The sequence below is a fragment of the Meriones unguiculatus genome, chromosome 8, assembly GCF_030254825.1.
Source record: "Meriones unguiculatus strain TT.TT164.6M chromosome 8, Bangor_MerUng_6.1, whole genome shotgun sequence".
NCBI classification, from domain to species: domain Eukaryota; kingdom Metazoa; phylum Chordata; class Mammalia; order Rodentia; family Muridae; genus Meriones; species Meriones unguiculatus.
In genome coordinates, this window is record NC_083356.1 from 26,669,204 (window position 1) to 26,684,125 (window position 14,922).

At 49.4% G+C, this 14,922-nt stretch overlaps 1 protein-coding gene across 1 annotated transcript in view; it reads left to right on the top strand.

The window, feature by feature from the left end:
- The window catches only part of LOC110542305 (maestro heat-like repeat family member 5), a 64,990-nt gene that overhangs the window by 35,391 nt on the left and 14,677 nt on the right, over positions 1 to 14,922 (top strand). The window contains exons 14-19 of the mRNA XM_060390506.1: positions 462 to 557; positions 1,669 to 1,773; positions 2,054 to 2,189; positions 2,444 to 2,616; positions 5,517 to 5,666; positions 6,256 to 6,410. Of these exons, the coding sequence (XP_060246489.1) occupies positions 462 to 557; positions 1,669 to 1,773; positions 2,054 to 2,189; positions 2,444 to 2,616; positions 5,517 to 5,666; positions 6,256 to 6,410 (815 nt within the window). The remainder of the gene's footprint in view (positions 1 to 461; positions 558 to 1,668; positions 1,774 to 2,053; positions 2,190 to 2,443; positions 2,617 to 5,516; positions 5,667 to 6,255; positions 6,411 to 14,922) is intronic.

Here is a 14,922-nt window from a genome sequence, read left to right on the forward strand (position 1 = left end):
GAGTTCAAGTCTCAGCAACCACATGGTGGCTCATCACCATCTATAGAAAGATCTGATGTCCTCTTCTGGCCCTGCAGGCACACATGCAGGCAAAACACTGTATAAATAATAAATAAATAAATCTTTTTTTTTAAAGAAATTAAAATTTGCTGAGACCTCTGAGATGAAAAAAAAATGCAGAAATATAATTTCAGTAATTACATCCCTTTTGCCCTGAGGGTCCTGGGGCAAGACCGCCCTGGTCACATGTCTACATGTCTGTGGAGACAGCCCCTCTGGAACTGAACCTTGCTACACCTGTTGGTAGTTTCCCAAGGCCTTTCTGGCCGATATCCGCACCTGTGTGGAAAGCCCCTTTTCAAATACAGTGATGAGCTCTGTCGGTTGTGGGAGCCACTGGACACTGCAGAAGTCTCGGGCCTCGTGCCCACGGGATCTGACCGAGCTCCTCTCTCCTGCAGGGCCTGTACACCCAGACCATGGAGGCGATGGACCAGATGCTGCAGTCCTTCATGGTGCAGAACCCCACAGCCGATGAGCTGTACTTCCTGCTGGCGGTGAGGGCTTCTGGCAGCTGGGGGACAGGCCAGGGATGTCCTGGCTGTGGCCCGAGAGTCCCAAAGAGGACGCTCCACAGAAAGCAAGGCCTGGCTAGGAGGCTTCCCCTGTCTAGAGGTTAGGGGCATCTGGAGAGGACAGGGAAGCAATAGCCAGCCTGGCCACAAAGGAATCTGCTAAGGAATAGCTTCCCTTAACACCTATATGCCCATGTCACAGTGTCCTTCGAGGACAAGGATCCCACAGACCTCCTCATTGGCCCACTAGGTGTCCACGGGAGTGAAACCACTCAGCAGATAGTAAAGGCCTAGGAGTAGGGCCTAGACCCAAATAACATGCCAGCTCCATCCAGGCCAGAGGTCAGGACCAATAGAGGTTCACTAAAGATCCCTGAATGAAAACCATAACCATCCCTGGGAAGAAAAGACCACAAGAGTAGCCTGGGGCCAGGAAGAGACAGGAGTGATGTCAGCAGGGCAGAGTAGAGGTTACTCTGCCCTCTGGAACATGGAGGGTAAAAGGTTATGGTAAGGTTCACCCCAGCAGGACCAGGGCCTCATCAAGAAGCCAAGGGAGGCAGGAGCTCCAAGCATTGGGGTGCACAGGTAGATGTCAGAAGGGAGGACACAGGCAAAGGAAACCCCCCCAAGGGACAAGGTAGCATACCGCTCTAGGAATGTGCCCAAGTGTTACTGGTTTCTACCAGCCAAAACAATGGTTTCCCCACCCATTCCCCAGGCCACTCTACCTCCAAATGCCCTGTGTCTAGCTCAGCTCACCACACCACCCCTCAGCTATGTGATGGTCTAAAGAGCAGTGACCAGCCTCTACCAGAGGCGGCTGCATCCCTGCCGGTGTGCGTGGCAAAAAGGTTCTAGAAAGGGCCGCTTTGGCACAGAGCAGGCTGAGGGCTTATGGGAAAGGAACCATGTCTGCTGCACAGGAAGTAAGCAAACCTGAAGGGTGGCTCCAAGGACGGAGACTGACGAGGGGACAGGAAAAGCTGCGCCTGAACGTGGTGAAAGACAAGGAGCCTTGCTGCGGGGTGGGCAGGGATGGCCATTTCTGGGTGTCGGGAAAAACACCAAATCCACCAAATCCACCCTGCAGCACCTGTACGTCTGGCTGACGTCAGAGAAGACCCACGAGCGGCAACGGGCTCTGCACAGATGCACCAACCTCTTCAAATTCCTGAACTACAAACGCTGCCTGAGCGTAAGCGCCAGCTCCTCGCCTCCCCAGCTTCTCCCCGGGGGGGCGGGGGCAGTCCAGCACCAGACATGCACATGGCATGCAAATATACATGCGTACACAAAATATGCCTCATTCTTTCCTTTTGATGACCAAGTTTTGGAGTCAGGTGCTTATATTTTGTCTAACCCCAGCCCTACCACACAATTCAAGAGACCCGCTGGTGGATGCCGTTCTGGGAAGCAGGAGTAGCCAGTGAGCTAGTGTAGGTAGGCTCACCACCAGCATCATTCTCTCCACATAGACCACGGAGAACTTCAGAAGGATTGGGCAGCTGGTGGCCATGCTGGGAATCCTGTGCCTGGACTCTGACAGGACTATCCAGTGCTTCAGTGTAGAAGCCATGGGCCATCTCTACCAGCTCCTGTTGCACCAGAAAGGCGAGTTTTCTCAGCAGCACCACACACCTGGCCCCTCCCCACCTCAGCCTGGGTGAACTCCCACCGGCACCCCTGACCTCCACCTTTCCCCAAGCCCACCCTTAGCCCAGCCTTGACCTCAGCTACTAATGTAACTCCCAGGCCCAAATATACACAGGCCTGATGCCAGTTACAAATACCCGGCTGGACTCCTGCCCTGTCCCAAAAACCCCTGCCAACTCTTCCCTCCCCACACCCCTGCCTGCCCTGACCAGCAGGAGACATTCCAAAGGTGGAGAAGGAGACCTCTCAGGAACTCCTCCTGCCTGATGCAGTTGGAGCTTCCCTGTGGAGCAGGGGAGACCAGAGGGGCACTCTTCTGATCCCCCAGAAGATGGCATCCAACCACGTCAACATCTTCTACATGGACAGCAACCACGCCATCAAGGTCAAAGCCTTTAGAGTCTTTCCTGCTGGGTGGGTGCAAAGCCAGACCAGACAGCCACATCTGTGGGTGGTGATAAATGGGCTCTTTTCTAAGCTTTCGAAGAGGATGCAGGCAGGTTGGAGGGACAACATGCATTAGACCTTCTAACATGCATTAAACCTTATAGGGGAGCCTTCAAGGTTTTTTCAAATCCCTTTCTCAGGTTTTCCAACCTTCTCTAGACCACGCCCTCACTTACAGTTCTCCCACACCTTTCACACCAGGGTGTGAATTGTGTCTTCCTCAGAAGCCACAACCTGAGGCTATGAGCTAGATACTGGCCTTAGCTGGATGATCCTTGCTAAAGCAGCATAAGGCCCATGAGTTCAGGAAGTCTGAGAGCTGTGACCTCTTCCTTGCTCAAGTTGGATTGCACTTTGGCTAAGAATGATCCCTGTGGTTGGCAAACTTGTCCATCTTTGTCAGACCCTAGTCTTCCCCATCTCAACAGAGTCCATGTAGGGTCTGGTGGTTGAACTGAACTTCAGTTAAGCACCCACGGCATATGGTGGGGAAGGCAGGTACATGGCTAGTGAGTGTCCCAGAAAGACTTGGTCTGAACCCATGAACTCCAGGCCTCAGCAGCTGCATCAAGCTGTCCAAGTGCTGGCACTCCTTAGAAGTTTAGTGCCGAAACTCTGAGCCCCTAAAAACAACACCTCAATGGGCCTGCCTAGAACGAAGAAAAATCTCACTTAGCCATGGTTTTGCACCAGAAAACCTGGGCTTGGGGCAGAGGCAAAGCAAAGAGGGGTGGGTTCCAGTGGCTGCCAGCCCAGCAAGTGCCCCAGGAAAGGTGAGCCACTGGGAAGCATAGTATCCAGGGCCTGGAGAAAGGCAGCCTGCTCTGGAGATATCCTGGGCCTCAATTCTAGTCATAAGTTTTTACACAGACATCTCATGAGATATTGAAATACATTACATTTTCATCATCATTGTCATCATCACCACCACCACCACCTAATCCCACGACTGCTACCACTATCACCATCATCACCACCACTGTCGTCACTAGTACCCCCATTATTACCATTGCTATCATTATCATCCTATTGTCATCCCTACCCTTACTGTCACCACTGTCACTACTACCACCATCACCATCATCATCATCACTGATACCTTCAGCATCACCATAACCAGCAACATTCACCATCACCGCTACCACTGTTACCACTAATAACTCTATCATCACCGTCACGTCCACCACCGCTATCATGACTACTATTATCTCCAACCCTACTATCATCACCATCACCACCGCCATTGTATTACTGTTACCTTCATCACCACCACCATCATCACCACCCCACACCGTCATAATCACCATCACCTTAAACGTCATTTTTGCCGTCACCACAATCACCACCACCTCACGTTCACTCATGGCCTTGATTTCAAGCTCAGCTTCACAGGGTTCTTTTCCATTCCTGGGTCTGTAGTACTCTGGATGCTGAGCATCTCACCACCATTCTAACTTGAACACTTTGTGTAGGGTGGAACACGGTCTACATCTGTGCTGATCAAAGAAGCCACTGGCCAAATATAGCCACTGGGCTCCTGAAATAAACATAGGGCTACCAAAGATCAAATGAGAAGTTTAACTTAAGTCTATCATGGATGTAAACTTCTAGGAGTGGCGAGGCTATTATGTTGAATAGTCATAGTCCAATTCTTTCTAGAAGGTTCTGTCTGTACGTTGATCTAGACCAGCTCTACTCTCCAGCGCACTAGGGGAGGAGGACTTATATGTATCACCTTGCATTTATTTCCTCAAGAGTCCTTTCCACCCCACCCCCCATCCCCAAGCATAGCTAGAGGTGTAGTCCTGGGTTCCACACCAGCCTGACCCCACATATTCCCACCCTGTTCCATGGTACCTCTCTAGGGCTAGAGGTCAGACCAGGTGGCCTGGAAGATCCTTCACAGCTTTGAAGTTCAATTCTCTTTGATTAATACCCTCAGAAGGTACCCAGCAGGGTATTAAAGCCGATAGCCAAACTTGGGGCAGAGTACAGGAAATCTTATGAAAGAAGGGGGAGATAGAAAGACCTGGAAGGGTCTGGAGCTCCACAAGGAGGACAACAGAACCAAAAACATCTGGGCCCAAGGGTCCTTTCTGAGACTGATACTCCAACCAAGGACCATTCATGGAGATAACCTAGACCCCTTACACAAAGGTAGCTTGTGGCAGCTCAGTCTCCAAATGGCTCTAAGGGGAGCAGAGGCTGTCTCTGACATGACCTCAGTGGCTGGCTCTTAGATCACTTCCCCCCTAGGAGGGAGCAGCCTTACCAGGCCACAGAGGAAGACAATGCAGCCAGTCCTGATGAGACCTGATAGGCTAAGGGTCAGATGGAAGGGAAGGAGGACCTCCCCTATCAGTGGACTGGGGGAGGGGCATGGGAGGAGATGGGGGAGGGAGGGAGGGCAGGATTGGGAGGGATTGAGGGTAGGGCTACAGCTGTGATACAAAGTGAATAAATTGTAATAAATAAAAAATTATTAAAAATAAAAAACACCTCAGAAAGTCCTGACCATGGGCAGTATTCCTGGGGCCAAGATGGAGCAGGAGGGGAATGAGACAAAGCTTCTAGGGCCACCAGCATCCAAGAACAAGCCAACACTGATTGGGGAAAAGAGCCATGTGCCTGCCCAGTACTGGACACTGTACTCTCCCTTCCTGTCCCTAGGCATTGGCCAGGGTAGGGAGGTGTGGAAGAGATTGTGTACTGGGCCCACATAGAGAGCCTAGAGGAGTGGGTCCCCAGAGATTTAAGGAGCCTGAAAAAGGAGAATGGTAAAATGGGGCAGCCACAGGGGCTCGAAGGGAGAAGGTGACAGGCTTTTCACTCTCACAGGAGATAGTGAGTCATCTCTCAATGGCAGAACTGACCGACCTCATCTGGACAGCCATCGATGGCTTGGGCTCTACCAGCATTTCCTGGGTGCAGGCGGCTGCCGATTTGCTTTTTCTTGTCATCCAGGAGCATGGGGACAACCTGGAGACTGTGAGGGGTTGGGGCTCTACCCAGGGAGGAAAGGGGCTTGGTTGGGGACAAGGCAGCAGGCAGCGTCTAGGAACTTTCTCTGGACCATGATGGGATCTCACTGCAGGCAGCAGACAATCCCACTAATATATAGATGGATTGGTGGGTGGATGGATGGTTGGATAGATAGATGGGTGGGCGGGTGAGTGGGTGGCAGATATATGGGTGGGTGGGTGAGAGAGTGGGTGGGCAGATGGGTAGATGGATAAGTGGGTGCATAGGTAGTTACAGGGGTGACTCAAAGGACCCCTGGTGGCCCAGATGACCCCTGGGTCATGGGGTAAATGTACATTAGTTAAGCGCAGCTATGGACCATAGAGAAATGAGGTGACAGAGAAAAAAATCAGACCAGAACTTCTAGATCTTACGGTCTGCTGGGGGTAGCAGGATCCAGACAGAGTAGTACAGAGATTAATGAGCCTATGGGATGAGAAGGGTCCCCTGACAGGAGAGAACAGATGCCAACTTTTTGAGATGCCCCATTCTGCTTCAGGCCAGCTGTGCAGAGTGGGTGGGGACCCCCATCACACCTTCCACCACCCCTGAACAGGTTGGTAAAATGGGCCAGGCCATCCACCACCACCTCTGTACCATCAAAATGCCCCAAGCCAAGACCAGTGTCCTGCGTGTCATCACCGTACTGGCCCGGAACCACATCCCAGAGCTGGTGGCTGCCTTCCTAGACTTTTCCATGCCCCTGGACAGGTACCTAGATGCATCCTCCTCACTGACCCCATTACCTACCTTCCATCCTCCCCTAGGCCAGGGTCACGGCTTCTGCCCTCCTATCTGTCCATCACAGCCCACGGGAAACCCAGAATGCTTGGTGTAGGGAGAGAGTCGGCACCCTGTTCCCGTGCCTCCTGTCAGCATTCCATATGAAATATCTGCCTCGGCCTCCAAAACCCATCCTAAGGGGTCTCTAATTCCAGAGGGCTGCTGGTAGGGTGCCAGCCAACCACAAAGCCTCACCATCCATGGGCATAGCCCCTCTTACTTGCCCTACTCTTCATTTTCTTCTTCCTACTCTTCCAACAGACCCCCTGCAGCCACCTCTGCCCTCACAGGTGGGCCTGGGTGGCTTCTCCCATGACACTGGACTCCTAGGGAGAGAGCAGGGTTCTCGGCACCGCTTATGATCACTCCTCCCTAAGATCCCACCTCCGGATCCCACATCCTCCGTCTGTGCCACCCATCAGTCATCCACCACACCTGGCCTGAGTCACCCCCTCACTTCTTCATGGTGTAACGCCTGCTCAAGGATAGACTACTATCTCTCCTTTCCAGACCAGAATTCCCCTCTGTCCCTCACCAGAACTTCTGCATGGATCTCTTACTTCCTCCACGATCAGCGAGCTTCTATTTGGTGGGACCAGCATGCTGCTGTCTGGCCTGACTTCTCACCCTCCCCCTGTCCTTACCGAGCTCCTCCTTCCCAGGTTGGGCTCTACCAATTAGTCACACCTCACACAGCCAGGTCCTTGACGGGAGTGCTAACTTTGCTCTGTACTGCTCTGGGAACTCTGGAAACCTATGAGAGAGCTCTCCCAGAGCCTAGAGTCTTCTCCAGGGAGAATTCTCACCTCAGCATGAGCAACTTGTTTCTTCCATTGTGCTCAGGTTCAAATACAGGTTGTTACATCTCAGGACTTCCCCGAACCTTTTAGCTGTTTTTGTGAATGTCACCTGGGGCTTCAAGAAAAAAGTATATTGTATCAGTTCAATGTGGAGTTTAATATGTCCATCAAGTTCACCTCGTTTAAAAAAAAAAGTTTACATTTTACTTTTGGAAGTCAGAGGGCAACTTGTAGGAGTCATTTCTCATCTTCACGGTATGATTCCTGGAGCTAGAACTCATCAGGCTTGTGGGCAAGCGCCTGTACCCGCTGAGCCATAAAAATGGCTCACGTTTTACCTTGTGAGTTACTTGGTCATGTCGCCTGAACGATATTTTTTTTTAATGTCTTTGAAATCTAGTTCTTACTAGGTGAGGTAGTCCAGACTAGTTTTCCCAAGTACCTGGAGCATCTTTGATTATGTAAGTCTTTCCGTTCTTATTTCTGGGAAGTTTGCCTGACTATGTTCAAATGTAGCCTTCCCAAGTCACTGTCTCTGTTCCGATGCTGTTTCTCTTCCACCCCCTCCTTCACAGTCTCTAGTTCTACCTCACCCTCTGATGCTCTTGGCTTTTCCCCTAAATTTACTGTCCTCTTCATATCACTCTTCTGCCTTTCCTAAATGCCTTGATAGCTTATCTTCACAAATGAAATGAGCCAATTCGAGCCAAATTAGAGTTTATAATTACAGGTTTATTGGGGGCAGCTCTTGGGTGAGTTCACTGGTCCCAAGGAATGGGGCCAGGGAAGTCGCCATGCAGAGGGAGACAGAAAAGGAGGGAGGGGCAGAGAGAGAAAGCACTCGTGCAGAGAGAGAAAGAGAAGAGGAAAAAACGCGGAGAGAGGGAGACAGAGGAGAAAGAAGGGAACCAGATGTCTGGTTTATATAGTGAAGAGCCTCTGGAGGAAAGGAAGCTCCGCCCTTGGGCTGGAAAGTTCAAAGTAGAGGGCTGGGTATGATAGCCATGCCCAGGTAGGGACTGAGGGATGCTGGGAGAACCTGGAGGTCAGGTCTGCTTTGGTTAAATGGGCACCTCGGCCACTTGTCCCGGGTCTCAATCCCAACAACTCTTATTAAATGTTCATTTGAATCTTCACTTGAATGCCCTTTAATTTTTTCCCAGTCATAGATTTTTTTTTATGTGTGTTATACACACAAATGTATATGATGTATATGTACCTGTGGAGGCCAGAACTTGACCCTGAGTCTTCCTCAGTCTCTCTCCACCTTATACTGAGGCAGGAACTCACAGGTGAAACCAGAGCTCACTGATACGGCTAGTCTGTCCAGCTTGCTCTGGGTGTCCCACCTCTGCCTACCAAGTACTGGAATTAAAAATGGGCTGCTACCCCCACCTGGCATTCATGTGGATTCTGGGTATCTGAACTCTGGTCTATTCACTTCCAAAGCAGCCTCTGTGAACTACTGAGCTTGAACTCCCAGGCTTGAAAGTTTGTTGTTTGTTTGTTTGTTTGTTTGTTTGTTTTGAGACAGGCCTTGCCAGGCTGGCCTTGAACTCATTCTTCTCTCTCAGCCCTAGAGTTTCTAGGATAACCTAACTGAAGTCAGTGCTTTATTCCTGCCATTCACTGCCATTCACTGCAGTTCAGTGAGTTCCTCTCAGGTCCTCCTGAAGATCTATCCTTTCTTGAGCTTATTCAAGCGGTCCACTCTCCAAGCACCTACTCATTGTGGAACGAGTGAGTCCAGGATTCCCCTGTAGTGCTAGCACTCTCAGGGCATCTTCACTTTGCCAGCTCCTATCTTCTAGTTTTTGCAGGAATTATAGAGCTGATCGCCTTAGCCAATGTTCCATTGCTGTGAAGAGACGCCATGACCAAAACAACTCTTATAAAAGTGAGCATTTCATTGGAGTCTTGCAGAGAGTTGCCGAGAGTTAGTCCAGTGTCATCATGGCAGGGAGTATGGTGGCAGGCAAGTGGGGTTGGTGCTGGAGAAGGACCCATAGGTCAAGAGAAAGAGACTGACCCTTGGCCTGGCTTGGACTTTTGAAACCTCAAAGCCCACTCCTAGTGGCACACAATTCCTCCAACAAGGCCACACCTCCTAATCCTTCTCAAGTAGTGCCACTCCCTGATGACTAAGCACTTAAATATATGAGCCTATAGGGGCCATTATTATTCAAACCACCTTCCTGTTCATTTCGTTCCTACTGTTAGAGCTGTTGGAGTGTTTCTTGGAATTTCAAGTTCAATGGCTCCATCTTCTGTCAGTATAGGAAAGGCCAAGCCATCTAGAACACTTTGGGGAGGCACCACATACCCTCTAATTCTTTTGGCTCTTTTCCTCTTCTTTGACAGGAATGTTTTCTTCTTTCTTCTTCCCTCTTTCCTTTTCAGCACCAAGTCTCTTCCCCTCTTCTTCCTCCTGCCTTTCATCCTTCCTCTTTCTTTTTCTTCCCTCTTTCTTCCTTCTCCTCCCTCATCCTCTCCTTTTCCCTTTTTTCTCCCAATGTCCTTTGAAGAGGGCATACTGTTTAACTCCCTCCCCCTGTGCCCAGTGTTCTGCCCTCCCAGAGTTCTCACTCCTCTGGTGTATTTTAAGACTTCAAGTGGATTCATCCTACTGAAGGTGATTTTTGATCTAGTCCCAGCCTCCCTGGCCCTGTGCTCATTTTCCAGAAGTTTCTCTTATCTGCCTCTCTCTGTCACAGAGCCTTGAGGTAGGGGGTGGAGCTTCCCCGTTAGGGCTGATGGGTTTTTTTCTCTCTTTACTCCCAGTGCACAGTTCCCACCAAGTTACACAGCTCCTGCCAGGCTGTTAGGACACACACAAGCAAGTTCACAGATGCACTGTGCATCAAGGTCTTTCAAGGAATCAAGGAAAGTGCAGATCTCAGCAAGCAGCACCTTTTCTGATGCCCAGCAGTTTACGGTTCCATTCACTGCTGAAATTTATGTCTTTCTTCCTCAGTTTCAAACACTGTCCCCATGACAACATTTACAGAGCCTGTGTGATGTGCACCGATGGAGTCTCATGGCTAGATTTATCTGGATTTACATCAGCTCCTACCGGTCACCTGGGCATGGTCATTTGTGATGGTTTTAAACATAAAAGTTCCTTCTGGGTCGTTTGGGGGCTGCACTGGTGATGGAAATTTGGACATTAAAATAAGCTTTATGATTCACATTCCCAGAACTGCATTCTCCTCCCACCTAGGGTGCCAAAGCAGGGAGGATTCCTCACTCTTCTTTTTTTTTAAACAGAGCAGAGATTTGTTTGTTTGTTGCTTCCTTTTTCTCTTCCCTATACCATTCACATAAGTCTATAGAGAGATCACTTATTAGATGCCTATCATGGACAGTCTTTCTTTAAAAAACAAATGAAAACAAAAACAAAAAAACTACATGTCCTAGCTAGATATGGTGGCAAACACCCAGAATCCAAACACTCAAGAGGCTGAGACAGAAAGATTACAACTTTAAGGAGAGTCTATGTACAAAAAGTCTCAGAAAGAAAAAACAAATTGCCACCTTGCCTGGGGTCGTGGTATTGCTAGAAGTGATAAGATGTGAGTGAGTTCTCCAAGTTCAAAGACAGCCAGATCTACATAGCAAGTTCCAGACCAGCCAGGGAGACAAGAAAGACCCTGTCTCAAAAGCATATACCCATCCCAGTGGTACCACGTGTGCTGAAAGCATGAACAGAACCATACTGTCTGGTCTCTTCTTTCTTTTTGCCTGGCTTTGTTTCCCTCTGGCTTCATGTTTAAATCTTATTGTGTCCCAGTGCAGCTCCCTCTTCTTTGTTGTTCTGTGGCACTAATGTGAATGCCAAGGGTACCCTTCACTGCAGATGAACATTTCATTATTTCCCACTAGAGACCTTGTGCATCTGTGAACTTGCTTGTGTGTGTCCTAACATACTTGAGAACTGGATTTCCTCTCTCTCCCTCCCCCCACTCTCTTTTTCTTTGTGTGTGTATGTGTGTGTGTGTGTGTGTGTGTGTGTGTGTGTGTGTGTGTGTGTGTGTGTGTTAATGGAGACAAAAAGCTATGCTGTATTCCCCCATGGAGGAAGCAAGGCATTTCCCAATGTGCTCTTGCCGAGTCACACTCCAGAAACAGACTGCTATTCTCTGAGCATCCCTCTTGCTCTGTAGCTTCACTGACACTCTGAGCCTGAGTTTTAGTCAATCGTCCAAGTTTTAGCCGATCTGGTGGGTGCTGATCATCTATAGGTCACTGTTATGTCCATGATTGAACTTGACTTAATATCTTCCCGTTACCTTTATTTTCCTTTGTGCATGTGTGTACAGATGTGTGTGTGGATGAGTGTAAATGTGACTGAGGTTGGAGTCAGGGACCATCTTCAATTGTTCTTTCTCTGTATTCATTGAAGTGGGATCGCTCTGTCAAGCCACTGACACTAGTCTCATTAGCAGCTTACTCTGGGGACCCTCTGTCTCAGCCTTTGGAGCCAGGAATCATTGATGGATCATTACACCCACCTGGTATCTCTGGTTTCTGGGGATAAATCCTGGTCCTCATACTTACTTAGCAAGCTGAGCCACCACCCCTCCTCCATTTCCACTTGCCCTTTGACAATGAGACTATGCAAAGGTCTTGCCTGTCTTTTCACCAGCTGTCCCTGTTATAATATGGAACATAAGACTCTTTCCTAAAAGCTGGACATAATCCCTTCTGGTCTGCAATGTTAGGAATATCTTCTCCCACGAAGCAGCAGCTTCCCCACCCCTACCACATCCTTTCGTGAGCAGATGCCAGTCCACATTGTTCTCTGGCACTGCCTTGTAAGGTTCTTTTGTTGGCTGTCAAAGCTGATCTTTCCAGCCCGTCTGGAATGATTCCTCTATGAGGCAGATATGGTCCCAGCATCAGTAACCCAGCCCTCTCCCTCCTCAGCTTTCCTCAAAGGACTCTACTTCTCCATCCCCAGGCCAACATGCAGAGTCCTAATCGTGGCAGCTCTGTAGCAACTGACGTCCCTACACAGAACAGCCTCCCTCTCTGACCTTCCAAGGAGGCCTTCTCTACCCTTGGCCCTTTGCATTTCCATAAAAACACTTAGAGTCAGGTATGAGAGCTGCCTTTCTTCTCTTCTGCCTTTGATGCTTTTACTTGAGTGCTCTGAAGGCTGGCTGGAAGAGCTAGAGGGATGTCTTGGTGCTTATGGACATTTACTGTTCTTCCGGAGGACCACAATTTGTCTCCCGGCACCAGTGTTGGGTGGCTCACAACCACCTATAACCCCAGCTCCACGAGATCTGACACCTCCTTGTGGCCCTCCTTGGGCACTCAATGGTATGTACACAGACACAGATACTTATACTCACACACATACACACTGAGACAGAACTTTAGTGTCCACACTGCCTAGAACTTAGACCAGTCTAGCCGTGGTCTAGCCACACCAATTCCCTTTGTTGGTGTTGTAGCCTTGAGTTTCTAAATCATTGTTTCAGACTTGCCCTTTTAAATTTTACTTTGCTTTTATGTATTTGTGTGTGTGTGTGTGTGTGTGTGTGTGTGTGTGTGTGTGTGTGTGTGTGCGAATATGTGCACACACAGGTGCCTGGGGATCCAGAAGAGGGCATTCCATCACTGAAGCTAGAGTTAAGGGTGGTTGTGAATGGCCGCATGTAGGTGCTAGGAACACAACTCAGGTCCTCTGCAAGGGCAAGGCTCTTAACTGTGGAGCCGTCCCTCCAGCACCCAGACCTGTCTATTGTACACAGAATTGTATCAGACTTGTCACAGCCAGTCTTTGTCTTTGGTTGGAGTACACGCTATATTTGCATGTACTGTAACTGTCAATGTGTTTGGGACTGACTTTGCTATCTTAACTTTTTTCCAACAAGAAGAGAACCTTCAAAGCCCTCAGGTGAACGGATCTGGCCCTGTGTTGATGCTTAGACTCACCCCTGTGTATTGAACCCTTTAGGTTTCTCTACACTAAAACATGTCATAGCTTCATCCTTCTGGCCAGGCAGTGTTCTGCTGTGTGTACTCTGGCGAGTGTGTATATATCGTTGTGTGTCTGAGCTGAATTCTGCTCATCAGTTCACCTGCTGATGGACATCCAAGCGGTCTACACCTTTACTCTGCATGAATAATCTGCTGTCAACATTGGCATACATGAATTCTGCCCTCTACACCTGCAGCCCCCACATCCACAGAGTCACAGAACATGCCTCCAGAAACATGATGCCTACTCTGACCCCACACAGGCTCCTCATTACTACCCAAGCAATGCAGCTTAATGACTGCTTACATGGAACCTGCCTATTAGGTAGTCCATATAATGGGGATGGAGGTTAAAGGACACCTGGAATAGGGTGGCTTATTTTGGTTCCGATTGGATTTTTGAGATAAGGTGTCGCTGTAGCCTAGATTGGTCTAGAACTCCATGTGTATCCCAGGCTACACTCAAACACTTGCAGTCTTCCTGTATCAGCCTCCTAAATTCTAGAAAGGCAGACACCGGCCACCATGCCCGGCTAGAGCATCTACAGATTTTCATACCCAAGGGAAACTCTGAAACTAACCCCCTGCTGATATCATGGCACAACTACATTTGATTTGATCTGTTCTATGCTTTCTGGGGTGTGTGCATTTAGTGAAAGTACAAGGCTGCATGGCAGTATCACATCTAACCCCTAGAAGAACTGCTCTGACTTTCCAAAGCAGTTCTGTTTCTTTCCTCTCCACCAAGAGCATATAGATTCCAATTTCTCCACATCTTCTTCAAGGCTTGTGCTGTTCCCTCCCTGGGGCCATGCAGTGGCTGTAAAGTCACATGAGCTAGTCCCCACTGGGGTCCTTGTCTTCCATGTGCTTCTTCGTTGGACATGTATCTCTCCTTTTTGAGAGCTGTCTATTCAGGTCTGTGGCTTTGTGAATTCTAGCTAGGTTTCCTTTCTCCTTTGCTCACTGCTCCCATCCCTCCCAAGCCTGCATAGGTCCGTCTTTCCCACTGCAGCTGAGATGAAAAGGTTCATGTCAACAACTTCACACTGCTGGGACAATCCTCCCCTTGGCTAGCTGTCAGCAGTCACTTCATCATGCATATGCTTGTCCCATTGGCTCCAAGGTTTCTCCCCTCCTCTCTCCACCCCTCACTTCATTCTTGCCCTCAGCACTTAGTATCCAACATGTTCGCCACTAGGCTGTCACTCCTAAGGCATCAAGGATTTTTGTTGATTCTGCCATGTCTTGCTCTTCTGAAAGTTGCCTTCAAAGGCTGCTGCCTAACACAAAGGTACAGGTGGAGAGACAGAAGCCCCAGGGAGCAGACTGGAAGTCTCACCCTCCAGACTCTCACACTCAGGGAGGGCTCTCTCACTCTGGCGTCTTGATGCAACCATCCCAGGGCCACACTGTAAAAGATCCCTGGGATCTTCCCTGCCCTCCTAGCAAGGGTAAACCAGACCTTGGTGGTTTCCACAGGGCCTTAAGGGTGCCCCCCTCAGGTCTGCCATGACATTTGTGAGGCCACTCAACTATGGCCTTCCTGGTCTTGCCAAATTAGAGCCTCTGCCACCCAACACTCAAGCCCAAAGAACACTAGGGCAAGGCTCAGAGGATACCATAGTTCCCTCTGAGGATAGCTCTTATCT